This window comes from Brachyhypopomus gauderio, unplaced genomic scaffold (genome assembly GCF_052324685.1).
Source record: "Brachyhypopomus gauderio isolate BG-103 unplaced genomic scaffold, BGAUD_0.2 sc71, whole genome shotgun sequence".
NCBI lineage: Eukaryota > Metazoa > Chordata > Actinopteri > Gymnotiformes > Hypopomidae > Brachyhypopomus > Brachyhypopomus gauderio.
In genome coordinates, this window is record NW_027506892.1 from 729,157 (window position 1) to 747,547 (window position 18,391).

An 18,391-nucleotide genomic window follows, 5' to 3' on the forward strand; every position below is an offset into this window, starting at 1 on the left:
GTTGTAGAGAGGGTGGTTGTAGAGAGCGTAGTTGTAGAGAGCGTAGTTGCAAAGTTTAGTTGTAGAGAGTGCGGTTGTAGAGAGTGTAGTTGTAGATAGTGTGGTTGTAGAGAGTAGTTGTAGAGAGTGTGGTTGTAGAGAGCATGGTTGTAGAGAGCGTAGTTGTAGACAGCATGGATGTAGAGAGCGTGGTTGTAGAGAGTGTGGTTGTAGAGTGTGTGATGGGAGAGTGGTTGTAGAGAGCATGGTTGTAGCAAGTGTGGTTGTAGCGAGTGTGGTTGTAGCGAGCATGGTTGTAGAGAGTGTGGTTGTAGAGAGCGTGGGTTTAGGGAACGTAGTTGTAGAAAGCATGGTTGTAGAGAGCGTGGTTTTAGAGAGCGTGGGTTTAGAGAGCGTAGTTGTAGAAAGCATGGTTGTAGAGAGCGTGGTTGTAGAGTGTGTAGTTGTAGAGAGTGTAGTTGCCAGTGATACCAAGGCCTGAGAGGATGGACAGGAGGATCTCATGATTGACTGTGTCAAAGGCTAATAGAGAGGGTGGTTGTAGATAGTGTGGTTGTAGAGAGTAGTTGTAGAGAGTGTGGTTGTAGAGTGCGTAGTTGCAAAGTTTAGTTGTAGAGAGTGCGGTTGTAAAGAGCGTGGTTGTATAGAGAGTGGTTATAGAGAGTGGTTGTAGAGAGCAGCCCCGTCGACAGGGGGGGACAACCGGGTCTGTTGTCCCGGGCCCCAGGGCCAGGGGGGCCCATCAAAGAGCCCAGCAATTTATTTTTTATTTAAAGTCTATAATTTTTAATAATCTTGAAATCTTTCATTAATATAAAATTCTGTACTCAAAATAAGCTCAATGGCTAAAATATATATGTTTTTTACCTATCTGCATATTTTTCATTAAGTGCATACATCCCCGCCTCCCACTGGAAAATGGTTTGATCCAGCACCGACCGTAACCGGCTGGTACCCGCACAACAGCGGGAAATACAGTGGTAGATAGTTAAAGTAAATACAGAAATCTGGAGCGCAGAAAAGAAAGGAAAACATTTACCTGACAAATTTTAAAGTTGCATTGTGTTCCAGGTTTGAAAAGTGCTGGAATTTAGGCTAAAGTACTTGAAAATGCTTGAAATTGTAACTACTTCGTTTCACAACAAATAGCTGTCTGACTGAACAGTTCTCGTGAAGACGTTTAGATTGGGCGTTTTGAAAATAAACATCCATTAAATACTGTGATAAAAAGTGAATTGTTTCGAATCATTTCGAGTATATGTATAAATATTTAACTTAATTAAGTTTAACGTGCTGGAAAATATTGAAATGGACCTTGAAAGTGACGTACAAGTGCTTTAATTCCACCTTTTAAAGGTGTATGAGTGTAGTTGTAGAGAGATTGGTAATAGAGGGTGGTTATAGAGGGTGGTTGTAGAGAGCGTGGTTGTAGAGAGCATAGTTGTAGAGAGTGTAGTTGTAGAGAGCGTGGTTGTAGAGAGTGTAGTTGTAGAGAGCGTGGTTGTAGAGAGCATAGTTGTAGAGAGCGTGGTTGTAGAAAGCGTGGTTGTAGAGTATAGTTGTAGAGAGTTGTTGTACAGAGTGTAGTTGTAGTAAACATGGTTGTAGAGAGCGTTGTTGTAGAGAGTGTGGTTGTAGAGAGTGTGGTTGTAGAGAGTGTGGTTGTAGAGAGTGTGGTTGTAAAGAGCGTGGTTGTAGAAAGCGTGGTTATACAGAGTATAGTTGTAGAGAGCATGGTATAGAGAGTGTGGTTGTAGACAGCGTGGTTGTAGAGAGCGTGGATGTAGAGAGCGTGGTTGTAGAGTGTGTGGTTGTAGAGAGCGTGGTTGTAGAGCAGGGGTACTCAACTGGTGGACCGTGGTCCGGATCCGGACCCGAACGCAGTCCTGTCCGGACTCATTCCTGTCTGGACTCACCCAATCTCATTCCTGATTAACTGGATACGGACCAAAACAAAATCGTAGCATATATTTCAGGGCTATTGAAAAAACACTCCGTCACGAGTGTTACGTTCGCCACCCCCGCTCAACAACTTACGTTCGCCACCCCCGCCGCACCGGACCTCAGGTCACAGGTATCTGCCAAAATTGGACCGCGGACAAATTTAGTTGAGTACGCCTGTTGTAGAGAGTGTGGTTGTAGAAAGCGTGGTTGTAGAGAGCGTGGTTGTAGAGAGTGTAGTTGTAGAGAGTGTGGTTGTAGAGAGCGTGGTTGTAGAGAGAGTGGTTGTAGAGGGTGGTTGTAGAGAGCATAGTTGTAGAGTGTGGTTGTAGAGAGTATTGTTGTAGAGAGTGTAGTTGTAGAGCGCTTTGTTGTAGAAAGCGTGGTTGTAGAGAGTGTGGTTGTAGAGAGCGTGGGTGTAGAGAGCGTAGTTGTAGAGAGCGTGGTTGTAGAGAGCGTGCTTGTAAAGAGCGTAGTTGTAGAGAGCATGGTTGTAGAGAGCATAGTTGCAGACAGTATTGTTGTAGAGAGTGTAGTTATAGAGAGTGTGGTTGTAGAGAGCATGGTTGTAGAGTGTGTTTGCAGAGAGCATAGTTGTAGAGAGCGTAGTTGTAGAGAGCATAGTTGTAGAGAGCGTAGTTGTAGAGAGCGTGGTTGTAGAGAGCGTGGTTGTAGAGAGTGTAGTTGTAGAGAGCGTGGTTGTAGAGAGTATTGTTGTAGAGAGCGTGGTTGTAGAGAGTGTAGTTGTAGAGAGTGTGGTTGTAGAGAGTGTGGTTGTAGAGAGCGTCGTTGTAGAGAGCATAGTTGTAGAGAGCGTGGTTGTAGAGAGCGTGGTTGTAGAGAGTGTGGTTGTAGAGAGTGTAGTTGTAGAGAGTGTGGTTGTAGAGAGTGTGGTTGTAGAGAGCGTCGTTGTAGAGAGCATAGTTGTAGAGAGCGTAGTTGTAGTGTGTGGTTTATTCCAGAACATATGTTCATATCTGCATCTGTCATGCAGCAGAAAGGCTGAGTTGTGGTCTAAGCACTTTGAACTGCCACTGTGTATGCAACGTGCTGTGCAAACAGTCTTGGTTTGATTTGGTTTGTGGGTTTGCTGTGTTTGAGTGTGTGGTGGCTCATACACATCAGCCTGTATGTGCTGCATGTGTAGTTGCTGGATATCTTCACTAGTAGTTGTAAGTATAGAGGGAGAGTTACAGGTCCCACATGTGGAACGCCTTTAAGTGAAATACCCTGAGTTAGACTCCCTGAAATTAGATGCCCTGAGATTATACACCCTGGGGTTAGGGTTAGATGTCCTGAATGTTAGATGTCCTGAATGTTAGATGTCCTGAACGTTAAATATCCTGCTTTTAGATGCCCTGACATTAGACACTGCTTGTGGGTTTTAAGGAGCACAGCGCTCTAGTTCAGTCTTTCTTCAAAGCAGAAATCAGCTTTTAATAAACATCAGTGAAGTAGTTTGAGTTACAGTACAGCCTTTTGTTTATGATTTATACTTTTTGAAGTGGTTTTAAATGACAACACATTTATTTCTCTAAGTGCTACTTAAAAGAAACATTCAGCTTTTCAGCTGGGCTTCTCAGACTCTGGCCACATTCATCTGTGTTTCTCTGGTTAAAACCACATATGAATAACTTGGTATCGTCATTTTTGTTTGTCATCACCCTCTCAAATGATCAATATTAGTTTATTACAGTAGTATTTAGAAATCAGACCCAGGTCAGTCTGAGATGCCAAATTCAGACTTGTTTCAGTCAGTACTTCTTTGGTTATATGTATAGTATTAATACTATATATAATGTAAATATGGTCTCGAATTATACCAATGGTGAACCAGTTCAGTTCAGTAATTTTCTTTTTATTAGGAAAGGGTTCTCTGAATAAATAAATAAACAAGTATTACAATGTTTACATTAGATTACAATACACCATTATATTGGTGAGGACGCATATGCTGATGGTTTTAGTCCAACGTGTGTTATTTCCAGTGAAACTGGTTGTGTGTGTAATGCTAGATCAGTATAACAGATAGGTATGTTCATTTTTACTCTGAGTACATTCAGGGTCAAAGGGTACATTCAGGGTCAAAGGGTTTTTGACTTCCTTCTCACTCACCAGACCCTTGAACGTAAACAGCGTGTAGACACACTGGTGGAGTTTATAGCAACTCTTGCCATGCGCAGACAGTGTGTGCCGTCTTATTGCCTGTCATCACTGGTCGAGTTTTAACCACATAAATGTTGCTGATTGGATACTTTCAGCCTACAAACTCTCAAGCCAGCAATGCCATTGACTCATTGACCAAGCCACTCAACACAGCTACAGCTGATAAACACGTGTGCGTTCATCCACTGCTACACTAGCTCAGAGGTACTGCCATGTGTCACATGAGCAGTGGTGCTGTGGTCAGATCTGGCCCGTGATGAAGGGCTGAGGATGACTAAGGAAAGGTGCTTGTCCACAGATCAGATCAACAGTGTAACTGGACACTTGTAAGGCTGTCCTATAAATAAAGTGTGTGTTCTGTTTCCTTTTAGTGTTTATATTTATATTTGTAATATTTATGACGTAGGACAACACAAACTTTTATTGATTTCACATTAAATCCAGCTACGTCCTCTCTGTTCTTTATATTACTTCCTTTCTCATCTCTCTTTCATCTCTCTCTCTTTGCCCCCCCCTCTGTTTTAGGGTAAGCTGGTGAAGTATTTTAGCAGGCAGCTGTCCTACAAGCGTAACGTACCCTTCCAGGAGAGGAGCGTGGAGCTGGACGTGTTTCCACGCCTCACGCACTGGCTACGCATCGTCAATATGAGGAAGGAAGTGACTGAGGTATACAAGAGCTTCACCTGTGTGTGTGTGTGTGATAGTGTGTGTGTGTGTGTGTGAGTGAGTGTGAGTGTGAGAGTGTGTGTGTGAGAGTGTGTGTGAGTGTGAGAGTGTGTGTGTGTGTTTTCTGTGAGAGAGTGCTTTGATGGAGGAGTCCTGAGTTCATTTCTAACAATGTTAAAGGTACTGAGCCAGAAGGTTTGAGTTATTCCATTCCTGTTACACATTCCACTATATATTGTGTTACACCTGAGCTCATGAAAGTGAATGAATGAATGAATGAATGTTCAATTTATATATTATTTATTATATTTATATAATAGTCATGGCCTGTTGGTCTTGTGACCGGAGGGTCGTGGGTTCGATTCCCAGGCCTGAGGCCATGACTGAGGTGCCCTTGAGCAAGGCACCTAACCCCAACTGCTCCCCGGGTGCCGGGCTAGGGCTGCCCACCGCTCTGGGCACGTGTGATCCACAGCCCCCTAGTAATCACTAGTGTGTGTGTGTGTGTGTGTGTGTGTGTGTGTGTGTGTGTGTTCTAACTGTACAGATGGGTTAAAAGTGGAGGACAAATTTCGATTGCGGTGTAAAAATCACAATTGACAAAATGCGGCACATTTACATTTATAAGTGTCACCATTAATGGCTCAGACTGCAGGTGAAACCTCCTTCCCAAACTGCCCGCAAAGTTAAGATGTCAGGTTTGTCTTTAGAGACCATTCATACTGTTATTAGGGATCCATCATGCATTTTAATAATGTTGTAATCTGTAGGCTGCTAGGGTCAATTCTCACATCATTGGTGGTACGTGACACATAGCTGTAACACAAGGAACAAGGAAGTTGTGAAAATGACATCATCCTGCTTGATTTAGAGTTTTATTCCTTGTCATGTCGTGTCTTCTTAACGCAAGCAGTACAACAAATAACATGGTGTGTTGTCTCTAGATATAAATCAAGGATTTAAAATCCTTGTGCTCTGTTAACTGCCTTAGTTAAAGACAAGTGTGAAGATTTTGTTTCAAAACTATCGCTGCATCAGTTACCCTAATTCTGTTTTTCTGAAGTTTCAGTACCTGTGATGTAGCATTGTACCTGTGTTTCAGTACCTGTGATATGAATGAATGAATGAATGTTCAACTTATATAGCGCCTTTCTATATACTTGTACGATATAGCATAGTACCTGTGTTTCACTACCTGTGATGTAATATAGTACCTGAGTTTCAGTACCTGTTATGTAGCATAGTACCTGTGTTTCAGTATCTGTGTTTCAGTACCTGTGTTTTGATGCATTACCTGTACCACTGCCACTGTGGTAGTTAGCAGACTTCATTTTTAATGAATTCCACATACAGAGCCTTGCTATACCATCAGACTTGTCTGTATTCTAAATTACACACAGATAATTCCAGCCATTGTTTTTACTGTATTCTTAAATGAACATTTAAAAGTTAAAATGTAGTATTTGTTAACAGATTTATTAAAAACAGAACAATGTTGCTTCCCTACATGTTCAGTGCCTTCAGAGTAGTACTTTGCAAAAATAGCTTTAAGTGTATATTTTGGCCATCTTTGCACTCTGTTTGGTAGTGACTTTCACCCATTCTTCCTGGTGGATTCACTACGGGTTCGGTCTGGTTGGGTAATACTTTTGACCATAATTTTTAAATGGTTGCACACGTTCTTGATTAAATTGAGATCTAGTATCTCATTGTAACATATTGTAAAACTTCTATTTTTTTTGCTGCTTTATTACTTTGGCATATTGTTTTGGATCATCGTACTGCTCAAAGGAGGCATTTCTGCCAAGCTTTGGTTCTTCAGCAGACCTTTGAGTGTGAAGACTGCTGTAGGAACACACCTGCTCGTCTGAAGCAGGATCTCGGGCAGTAACTGCATTCAAGTCCATCTGCAAGCACGTCAGTGCTAGCAGGATGTCCAGTCCCAGGAGTTCAGTACCGGGCCCCTATAGTACTGTCCTGCTGCTCCAGGCTACACTGCTGGGACGGTGGATGTTGAGGAGTGGTGCATGTTTTTTTAATACTCCACATGGCTTTTTGGATTTGACCAAACCATTTTTGTGTCATGTGACCACAGAACCATATCCCAGACTTCATTGGGGTCACTCTCATGCTGTTTTTTGTCTTCTGCACTGTGTTGTTTTCAGACTGTCATGCAGGCCAGTTGTATGCAGAGCTCATGAAACTGTTGTTGAAATTGTTGCACATTCCCTCGGGTTTCAGACTCTGGACTCCCATGGCTCCTTCAAGGTAACCTTTGACCCCCCTGTGGCTTCACCCATGTCTACTCCTCATTCTCAGCTCTGATGGCCTTGTCTAGGCTCGGCCACGATGGAGGGACATGGCTTACAGTTCCTTACACTTGATTTAGCAGTATTCACTGGGCTAGGCAAACTCTTGGCAGCAATGTTGTTCTCTTTCTCCTTGCTGTGTATCTGCAACGATATCTCTGATTTACTTAGAATGTTCTTTGGCCTTCAGTCTGACCAATGGTTTTCAAATTGAGAGTGAATTTATCCAGAAAAGTTTACATTTTGTAATGACTCAAAGTTATTGGCTGGCTGTAAACCAAGTGTGTCCTTGTTAGGCCAGTAATTTTTCATCTGTGGAAATGCAGATCTTCCACAGTACAGGGATTAAATACTTATGCTAACAGCATTGTCACAGAATATTCTTACATTTAATCATTTTATGAAATAATACAAAATATCAGAATGTTATTTGTAATCCAAAACAAGTTGCTGAATTTTAATAGTGTTGAGTACCTTTGCAAGACCCCACATGTGTTTTGGATAGGCAGGTCGAAGGCAGGTCACTGTATATGCGACTTAAGTGCGACTCGAGTATGAGTCCCAAACTCGAGTACCCATCTCTGATTTGATATACCGTGGCAAAATGCTGGTGCCTTAAACGACGTGATGTGTATTATGTAGAGTTGTTGAGTTGATAAAGATAGAAATTGTTTAATCCTACAATATGATGAAGACCTAAAGAAACTGACTTTGTTGATAAATTTTCCAGTCTTCAATTTTTTAAGTCTTCAGGCTATTGTAGCTTGCAGTGCAGGGAATATGCAAAGCCAACAGTGCAGAAACACAGATGCAGGGTAGAGTGGTAGAGCAGTAGAGGTAGAGTGGTAGACCAGTATAATGTTAGAGGTCGAGCAGTAGAGTAGTAGAGAGAGTGATAGAGTGGTAGTGTGGTAGAGGTAGAGTGGTAGAGCGATAGAGAAGTAGAGTGGTAGAGCAGTAGAGTGGTAGAGTAGTAGAGGTAGAGTGGTAGAGTGGTAGAGTAATAGAGTGGTAGAGCGATAGAGTGTTAGAGGTAACGTGGTAGAGCGATAGAGCAGTAGAGTGGTAGAGCGGTAAAGTGGTAGAGGTTGAGTGGTAGAGTAGTAGAGTGGTAGAGTGGTAGTGTGGTAGAGTGATAGAGGTAGAGCAGTAGAGATAGAGTGCTAGAGTGTTAGAGGTAGAGTGGTAGAGCGATACAGCAGTAGAGTGGTTGAGTGGTAGAATGTTAGAGGTAGAGTAGTAGAGAGAGTGGTAGAGGTAGAGCGATAGAGCAGTAGAGTGGTAGTGTGGTAGAGTAGTAGAGTGGTAGAGTAGTAGAGTGGTAGTGTGGTAGTGATAGAGGTAGAGTGGTAGAGCAGTATAGGTAGAGTGGTAGAGTGCTAGAGCGCTAGATTGATAGATGTAGAGTGGTAGAGCAATACAGCAGTAGAGTGGTAGAGCGGTAGAATGTTACAGGTAGAGCTGTAAAGTAGTAGAGAGAGTAATAGTGGTAGAGGTAGAGCGATAGAGCAGAAGAGTGGTAGAGTGGTAGAGTAGTAGAGGTAGAGTGATAGAGTGGTAGAGTAGTAGAGTGGTAGAGTGATAGTGCAGTAGAGTGGTAGAGTGATAGAGCAGTAGAGTGGTAGAGCGGTAGAGTGGTAGAGCAGTAGAGTGGTAGAATGTTAGAGGTAGAGTAGTAAAGTGGTAGAATGGTAGAGCGGTAGAGTAGTAGAGTGGTAGTGTGGTAGAGCAGTAGAGTAGTAGAGGTAGAGTGGTAGAGGTAGAGTGATAGAGTGGTAGAGTAGTAGAGTGATAGAGCAGTAGAGTGGTAGAGCGATAGAGCAGTAAAGTGGTAGAGCGGTAGAGTGGTAGAGGTTGAGTGGTAGAGTGGTAGAGCTAGAGTGGTAGTGTGGTAGAGTGGTAGCGGCATAGTGGTAGAGTGATAGAGCAGTAGAGTAGTAGAATGTTAGAGGTAGAGTAGTAAAGTGGTAGAATGGTAGAGTGGTAGAATGGTAGAGTGGTAGAGCAGTAGAGTGGTAGAGCAGTAGAGTAGTAGATGTACAGTAGTAGAATGGTAGAGTGGTAGGGTGATAGAGTAGTAAAGGTAGAATGGTAGTATGGTAGAGCGGAAGAGTAGTAGAGAGAGTAATAGAGTGGTAGAGCGATAGAGCAGTAGAGTGGTAGTGCGGTAGAGTGGTAGAGTAGTAGAGAGGTAGAGTGGTAGAGGTTGAGTGGTAGAGTAGTAGAGTAGTAGAGTGGTAGTGTGGTAGTGATAGAGGTAGAGTGGTAGAGCAGTAGAGGTAGAGTGGTAGAGCGCTAGATTGATAGAGGTAGAGTTGTAGAGTGATACAGCAGCAGAGTGGTAGAGCGGTAGAATGTTAGAGGTAGAGTGGTAGAGTAGTAGAGAGAGTAATAGAGTGGTAGAGGTAGAGTGGTAGAGCGATAGAGCAGTAGAGTGGTAGAGCGATAGAGCAGTAGAGTGGTAGAGCGGTAGAGTAGTAGAGTGGTAGAGGTAGAGTGGTAGAGTGATAGAGCAGTAGACTAGTAGAGGTAGAGTGGTAGTGTGGTAGAGCGGTAGAGCAGTAAAGTGGTAGAGTGGTAGAATGGTAGAGTGGTAGAGGCATAGTGGTAGAGTGATAGAGCAGTAGAGTGGTAGAATGGTAGTGTGGTAGAGCAGTAGAGTAGTAGAGTGGTAGAGTGGTAGAGTAGTAGAGGTAGAGTAGTAGAATGGTAGAGTGGAAGAGTAGTAGAGAGAGTAATAGAGTGGTAGAGGTAGAGTGGTAGAGCGATAGAGCAGTAGAGTGGTAGAGTTAAAGGGGAAGAGCGATAGAGCAGTAGAGTGGTAGAGTAGTAGTGGTAGAGTGGTAGAGCAGTAGAGTGGTAGAGGTAGAGTGTTAGTGTGGTAGAGTAGTAGAGTTAAAGGGGAAGAGCGATAGAGCAGTAGAGTGGTAGAGTAGTAGTGGTAGAGTGGTAGAGCAGTAGAGTGGTAGAGCAGTAGAGTAGTAGAGGTAGAGTAGTAGAATGGTAGAGTGGAAGAGTAGTAGAGTAGTTGAGGTGGAGTGGTAGAATTGTAGAGTGGTAGAGTGGTAGAGCAGTAGAGTGGTAGAATGGTAGAGCGGTAAAGTAGTAGAGGTAGAGTAGTAGAATGGTAGTGTGGTAGAGTGGTAGAGCGGTACAGTAGTAGAATTAGAGTGGTAGAATGGTAGAGTGGTAGAGTAGTAGAGCAGTTGAGGTGGAGTAGTAGAATAGTAGAGTGGTAGAGCGGTAGAGTAGTTGAGGTAGAGTGGTAGAATGGTAGTGTGGTAGAGGTACAGTGGTAGTGTAGTAGAGTGGTAGAGTGATAGAGTAGTAGAGGTAGAATGGTAGTGTGGTAGAGCGGTACAGTAGTAGAATTAGAGTGGTAGAATTGTAGAGTGGTAGAGTAGTAGAGCAGTTGAGGTGGAGTGGTAGAATTGTAGAGTGGTAGAGCGGTAGAGTAGTTGAGGTAGAGTGGTAGAATGGTAGTGTGGTAGAGGTACAGTGGTAGTGTAGTAGAGTGGTAGAATGGTAGAGTAGTTGAGGTGGAGTGGTAGAATGGTAGTGTGGTAGAGTGGTAGAGTAGTTGAGGTAGAGTGGTAGAATGGTAGTGCGGTAGAGTGGTAGAGGTACAGTGGTAGTGTAGTAGAGCGGTAGAATGGTAGCATGGTAGAGCAGTACAGTAGTTGAGGTAGAATCGTAGTGTGGTAGAGTGGTAGAGTAGTTGAGGTGGAGTGGTAGAATGATAGTGTGGTAGAGTGGTAGAGTAGTTGAGGTAGAGTGGTAAAATGGTAGATTGGTAGAGGTACAGTGGTAGTGTAGTAGAGCGGTAGAATGGTAGCATGGTAGAGCAGTACAGTAGTTGAGGTAGAATGGTAGAGTGATAGAGTGAGAGAGTGGTAGTGTGGTAGAGTAGTAGAGTGGCAGAATGGTAGAGCGGTAGAGCAGTAGAACAGTAGAGTGGTCAAAACAATCCAGAATCGAGCGAGGCAGCAGAGTGTGCAGTGAGTCCAGTGGTCAATAAATCCAGTGGTCAGTGAGTCCAGTGGTCAGTGAGTCCACTGGTCAGTGAGTCCAGTGAGTCCAGTGGTCAGTGAGTCCAGTGAGTCCAGCGGTCAGTGAATCCAGTAGTCAATAAGTCCAGTGGTCAGTGAGTCCAGTGGTCAGTGAGTCCAGTGAGTTCAGCGGTCAGTGAGTCTAGTGGTCAATAAGTCCAGCGGTCAGTGAGTCCAGTGGTCAGGCTCAAAACGAAGTCTAACGGAGAAGTAAAGGTCAGAGGTCAGAACACGGGACGGCAATAAGGTACAAATTTTAATGTTACATTGTGTTTCAGGTTTGAAAAGTGCTGGAATTTGTTCGTTTCACAACAAATATCTGTCTGACTGATCAGTTCTCTTGTATTACGTTAACAAATACGAGCCTCTTGTAATTCCAGGACGAAACAAGAGAGGACGTGAAGACGTTAAGATTGGGCGTTTCAAAAATAAACAACCATTAAATAATGTGATAAAAAAGCGAATTATTTCAAGTAGTCGAGAGGTGCACAACCTCGCGAATCGACAACGCGCGAGCCGTTCGGGCACGGGCGAAGCCACCGCGATTACGTCATTTTCGCCGCGCAGACCCTCACGCCACTCGCGACGCGTCAAGTATAAACCAGAAATAGGCTGTGTTCGAAATAGCCTACTACATACTACTGGCGTACTGATCGAGCCCCAAATCAGTATGCCGTATGCAGTATGTGACCAAAATGAAAATTTCCAGTACGCGAAACATACCCGGATGACCTACTACTTCCGCAAAATATTCCAGTACGCGAACAGAGCTATCTTCATGGTGTACTGCATCCCATCATGCAACGCTACGTTCACGTGACCCCGTAGTATGCTTTGCTTTTGTCGCATACTGGAAACTGTACTGCATACTACTACGAGGACCAGTATGCAGTATCCAGTATATACTGAGTCAAGTATGCAGTATCCAGTATGTAGTAGTCTATTTCGAACAGAGCCATTTACTTGCTGAACAAGCCGAAGGGAAAGCAGGAACCCTGATGGCCAAAGTGATCACAAAATCAAACATCCTTAGAAAGCTTTTCAGAGAAAAAGTAGCAGAACTGAAAGGGGTTGAGCATGAGCTGGAGTGTGGATCAGAAAAACAGGAAAATGGCCTAGTGTGTGTGTGTGTGTGTGTGTGTGTGTGTGTGTGTGTGTGTGTGTGTGTGTGTGTGTGTGTGTGTGTGTGTGTGTGTGAGAGTGTATGGTATGATGCTGTTGTCAGTGTTTGAATTTTGTTTTGTATAAAGTTTCATTGTGTATACTGTACAGTGAAAAATTGTAATGTTTGTCTTGTGCATTCACGTTTGAAGTTTTCAAGCAGCTAGATTAAATAATGTAAATAATCAGTTCGTTTTTGTGCTTTATTTTAACGTGTATGATCTTGCGAGTTAGTCTTAATTTTATTTGGAAAACGGTATTAAAATGTCTTAATTTTCACTTGGTCAAACCTGTAGACACCCTGTACAAGAAACGTATGTAGGTATGCAACATTACTTCATGAAGTGTAAGTAGTGAGTGAGTTTAAAGGGGTTTTGATAGGGCGCGGACAGCCAGGGACGGGCGGAAGGCAATGAACACTCTGGTGATTGGCTGTTTTTGGGAGGTTGAGGCTCTGGATGGTGCTGTGAAATCAGAAGGGCTGGGGGGTTGTGGGATATGTGACACATGTATACTGAGATTGAGATTACTCCTTTCATTACCAAAAATCCAAAAAACAGAGAACAAGCAAACTAACAAAAAAGGTCAAAAGATGTTTGACAAGAAATCAACTTGCAGAATACAACAGGACATCTGTAAGTTTAATTTACTCTGTGTTAAACAGCAACTCAACAAGGCCGGTAAATGTTGGAGGTGAAATTCATTTCAAATCAAACTGCTTTCTTGATCCCTCTAATTCCCAAATGCTCAATACATTCCTGAAGAAGGAAAGTCTGATGTCAGATGCCAATGAGATGATCTGGACTTTCATCCTTGTGACACACACAGACCAGCACACCACAATTATAACATCATGTATGTTATATGCCATCACACTGTTTATGGCATGCCAGAATGTCAAAGAAGATTTTTCAAATCTTAAATAAAAAAACCATTTATGACTATTTGCTGTTTTCTTCAAACCATAAAAGAACGGTAGAACACTGGATCATTCAGCTTGTCTGATCTGACTTCATCAACTTAATATATTGTGTACATATTCTTGCATTTCTGAAAACATTTTCTTATCCAAATGTGAAATAATTTGTGAGACATGAAATTACAGCTCAGTCATTGATAAAAACATATAACTTACTGCGGTGTCCTATCAAGTAATGTTCATAAACTGAGTGTCTGGTGAACAGCAGAGTGGATCCTTCTGCCTCCTGTTAAGTTTCATGTGTGGCGCTCTCCAAGGTTCTGAAGACCTCTTGTGGTGAGGAGGAGTAATTGCAGTATTGTGGAGGCGCTTAAACGCCTGAATATTGAATTACGTTCCATATAAACCTGGTCATGAACCAAGTCGATTATCATCAGCTGATTATTTCTGATTCAATTTTCCTGAATGTAATTAAATAATTTCATTTGTATGTCAGTTTTTAGTCTTTGCTCTTTTTTCAGGATCTTTTTTCAGTCTATATATTTTTGTCTGTGATACATGGGTGTGTGTGTGTGTGTGTGTGTGTGTGTGTGTGTGTGTGTGTGTGTGTGTGTGTGTAGGAGATCTCTCCAGGTGAGTTGACTCTGGAGGCTTTGTTGGAGATGTCAGATGAAGAGGTGTGTGGTACGCTGCAGAAGTTTGGAGCGAGTGAGGAAGAGTGTGCTCGTCTGAATGCCTCCCTCACCTGCCTGCGCTCTGCTCACAAGTCAGGTGAGCTCCCATGTGACCCCTCAGTGGGCGGGGCTTCATTTATTCATCAGTGAGATTGTTGCCTTGTTCTTACAGTTGTAGCGTAGCTTTGGTGTGTATACAGGTTTAGTTATATCACCACTGTTTTGCTAATATTACATGTTAATGATATGTAACATGAAATTGTTGTGATTTTATGAAAACAGTCCGCGTTAGTAACAAGTGGAAATGATCTGGGGTGATATTACATTATCTAGTGACTGAGCAAAGTAATTATACATGCCATTATGTAAGGATCTAGTGCCTGATAGACAAAGGTTTAAACCCCAGACCTGAAAGTAGACACCATACCTGATACAAATCCTAACCCTAACCCTAGGTTTAAATATCAGATCTGATAGACAGAAGTTTAAACACCATATTTGATATACAAATGTTAAAAAACCATGCCCAATAAACATAGGTTTAAGCACCATATCTGATATACAGAGATGTAAACACCACATGCTACAGACACAGCATTAAATGTCAGACACAGACATAGGTTTAAACACCTGACCTGATAGACAGAGGTTTAAACACCTGACCTGACATACAGAGGTCTAAAGACCTGACCTGACATATAGAGGTCTAAACACCTGACCTAATACACACAGGTTTAAACTAGGGCTGGACAATAAGTCAATATCAATACATATCGTCAGAAGCGGTCTTTGCATAGAGGCGTGGCTAGGCAACTGCCTTCAAGTATGTCTCGCTGCAGCCTGCAGGAAGGCGGAGTTGGACATCCAACTAGAGGTCTGCACTCCCGCGGTAGTCCCGCGGGTCCCGCGGGACCCGACAGAATATCTTGCGGCGCGGGACAGAATTTAATTGTTATTGGCGGGAGCGGGAGTTGAATTAGTCCAGGCGATGCGGGAGCGGGACCGCATATACATGTAGAAAAATCCCGCAAATTAATAGTCTAGAAAATTATAATAATAACAACGCAATGATTTCCATGCATAAGGAACAGGACGAAAACAACTAATCATTCAGTAAGTAAGCAATAAACTAATTCAAAATATTGGCTAAGCAACTGATCACGTGAACATGAAGTGTGCGTCATTTTGTCATTTTGATACAGAAATGGCAGAGACTGTAGACCAGGGGTCGGCAACCTTTGAGACATGGAGTGCCAACTTTAACATGTCCAGTCAATGAGTGTGCCACTATGGCGGCGAGTTTAAATTGTTGACCGAGGAGGGGGGGAGGTGTAAATCGACACAAAAAGTATTATATCGCGATCGATCGCCAAGTTTAAACGCCTCCGCCGTTCGCGCAAGGTGTGCGTGCGGAGTCGCGCGCTACGGTCACTCGCGAAAGTATAATCCATTAATATAATAATTTATATTAAAATATATATTTTTGCTGCTGCTGGTCCAGCGTGTCGCGTGCCAGTGACTATGCCTCGGTGTGCCAATGGTGCCACGCGTGCCATAGGTTGCCGACCCCTGCTGTAGACGGTCAACCAGTTTCAGCTGTGGAAAATTCTATTAAAACAGGCGAATACACCACAATTAAGCCAACTACAGGAAAGTCTGATGTATGGAAGTCATATTCCATTGTAATTAATGCAGATGGAAATCGGCTTGTTGTGATACATGTCAGAAAGTGTTGGTGTACGTCACCTAACGGGATGTGTTTGGACTGTGATAAGAAATGGGACAGCGCGATCAATCGCTATATTGCTGTTTTAATAAATACATAAGAAAATTTCAAGTACTAAATCTAATTAATTCAATTCATATTAGGATTGCGGGCGGGGGTGACAGAAATGTGTATGTGGTGGGCGGGTGCGGGATTAAAACAAGCGATTTTTTGGCCGGTGCGGGCGGGAGCGGGATTAAAACAAGCAGGTGCGGGCAGGAGCGGGATTAAAACAAGCGATTTTTTGGCGGGAGCGGGTCTCAAACAAGCGGGAGCGGGCGGGAGCGGGATTAAAAAAGCAGTCCCGCGCAGACCTCTACATCCAACCCCGCCCACATCCAACTCCACCCTCTAATGCGCTGCCGTGCGCCAACCCACTACTTCTTCATTCGAGAATAACTGTGTGGTACTTGAAAATATGCATAATAACTCACAAGTGTTCAAGAGACATGTCTTTGCGCTTAATTTACACATACCTCGTTTACTTTGTGTATCGTTCCACGTATGTTATTCATTATTTTTATTTATTGGGTGGTGAACGTAAAATGTTGACGGGGGGATGTAAAATGGACACAAATTAAGTATTATATCGCGATAGATCGATCGCCGGTGGTTGGCGCCAGAGCGAACTAGTAACTCAAATCATAGATGTAGATCAGAGGTAAATAAACTAGATTTTTTTCGGCGTGAGAAATCGGATGTGTGGCGTGAGAGCGTGTGAAGACGGTCAAATGCGTGTGTCTCACGCTCAATGCGTGAGAGTTGGCTACTCTGCTACTATAAGTACACAATTAAAATGGTAAATGTTTACTGATAATGTGATAGAGAAGGGGTATGTTGGTAATGGAGAAGGGGTGTAATCAGGGCTTATTTTGAGCCGGATCCTGCCGGAACAGGATCCGGGAACTCTTTCATTTTGAAGGGTGCGTTCTGGGAACTGTCTGCCTCGATCCGGTAACTTTCAAGCCTCCTAATTATAAGTTATGAAGAAATCTGTCTGCGTTGAACCAATTAATTGAACAAATAATTATATAAAAGACATTTTTAAACACAAGATCCACATTCCTAAATCACATAAGAGCTCTCCTTTTTAGCGATGTCTTTCCGCGTCTCCCCTATAAAGCTAGTTATACTTTTGTGAGTGACCGTAGCGCGCGACTCCGCGCGACTCCGCACACCTCGCGCGCGTCACAATCTTTGCAGTGTCCTCTTGAAACGATATGTGGTAGTATAAAGAAACACCCCTCAAACACAGGGGAAGGAACATTTACCTGACCAATTTTAATGCTGTATTGTGTTTCAGATTTGAAAAGTGCTGGAATTTAGGCTAAAGTACTTGAAAATGCACTTAAAATGCACTTCTGCACTTAAAACACTTATAAAACACACGTAAATATTTCTTGCAGTTATGTTTACTGGGAGCAAAAACAGTCCGAGTTTCGAACGTAACATGGGCGTGGCTTCGGTCTTGAGAAGAGGGTGGAGTTGGATGTGGGCGGGGTTGGATGTCCAACTCCGCCTTCCTGCAGGCTGCAGCGAGAGGCTTCTCACTGCCTTGGGCCCCTCCCACTGCAGCCCACTGTAGGGGCCCCCTGATTAGCTAACTTATTTCTCGCATATTAATGTTGATGGACCCCCTAGCTAAATTCGCCTTGAGCCCCCAAATTGCTAAGTCCGCCACTGCATATCGTGATAGAAAACGTTTCAATATCGGTGATATGGGTCAGGGCTGGCTCGGATGCCATGCCTTCTACCTCCACAAGAGGCACCCGAGTCAGTCCTAGACTGATTCGGCTCAATCAGCAATGATCCGTTTCACCTGTTGCCATGGCTTCTTAAAGAAGCTTGTGGAGACGGATCATTGCTGATTCGTTTTGGTCATGCCGGTACGCTATCAGCCCTTCTCAGTTTTCTCTGGTGTCTCGCCACCTTAATCTCTCACTTACCTATACTTATTCGAGTCTCTGTCTCCTGCGCCGCTTACTGGCCCATCTCAAGTTTTCCTCCAGCTCTCTCTCTTCCTATCGGTTACTCTTTTATTTTGGGAAGGGTTTTGTTTTGTTGCAGCATTCGCCTGCTGCCAGTCTTCCCCTGGCGTCCTTAGTTCATTTGTCACGCGTTAAAGTTATTCCGCGTTCTTTCCGTTGTCTTTGTTATTTCCTCTCCCGTGTGTTCACGGTTTTGTTTAATTTTGCGCGTCGAGTTTTCCGCGTCCTTTAAGTTTACGTGGCAAACGTAAGATGGACACAAATTAAGTATTATATCTCATTGATTTGGCGCCCCCTCTAGTGCAGCGCTCCTATGCGTCGCATATGCTGCATGTCCCCTTTTTGCGCCACTGCCGCTGACCACAACACAAAAGTGACTGAATGAGCTTCGCCGAGTGATAATAAAGCAGACGAGATAGTTGATAAAAGGGTAAAGACTCATTCTGTGGTGTAGAAGTTGTGACGCAGGAACAGAGGTTGCCGGAGGCGAGGGTTGCACTGAATGGTCTTTATTTTCCATTCTTGAATTAACATAAACATTCAAACAGAAATAACTGCAGAGCAGAAAAAGTATAGCAGCGTCCAGACAACCACCAGCGAAGTCACGTAGGGAGGTCCAGGGTTGAGCTCCAGCGGGGCAATGTGCAGCACTGGACCGAACGACCTGCGGGGCTTAAAAAGGAACCTACATACTACCACACCCACGTATGTAGGTTCCATCAATGCAGCCAATCACTCTAGGCATTCCTTAAA

At 43.4% G+C, this 18,391-nt stretch overlaps 1 protein-coding gene across 2 annotated transcripts in view; it reads left to right on the forward strand.

Moving 5' to 3' along the window:
• ksr2 (kinase suppressor of ras 2) overlaps positions 1 to 18,391 on the forward strand; it is a 94,618-nt gene that overhangs the window by 11,774 nt on the left and 64,453 nt on the right. For both annotated transcript variants that reach the window (XM_076989867.1, XM_076989866.1), the window contains exons 2-3: positions 4,633 to 4,773; positions 13,832 to 13,982. In XM_076989867.1, the coding sequence (XP_076845982.1) occupies positions 4,633 to 4,773; positions 13,832 to 13,982 (292 nt within the window). The remainder of the gene's footprint in view (positions 1 to 4,632; positions 4,774 to 13,831; positions 13,983 to 18,391) is intronic.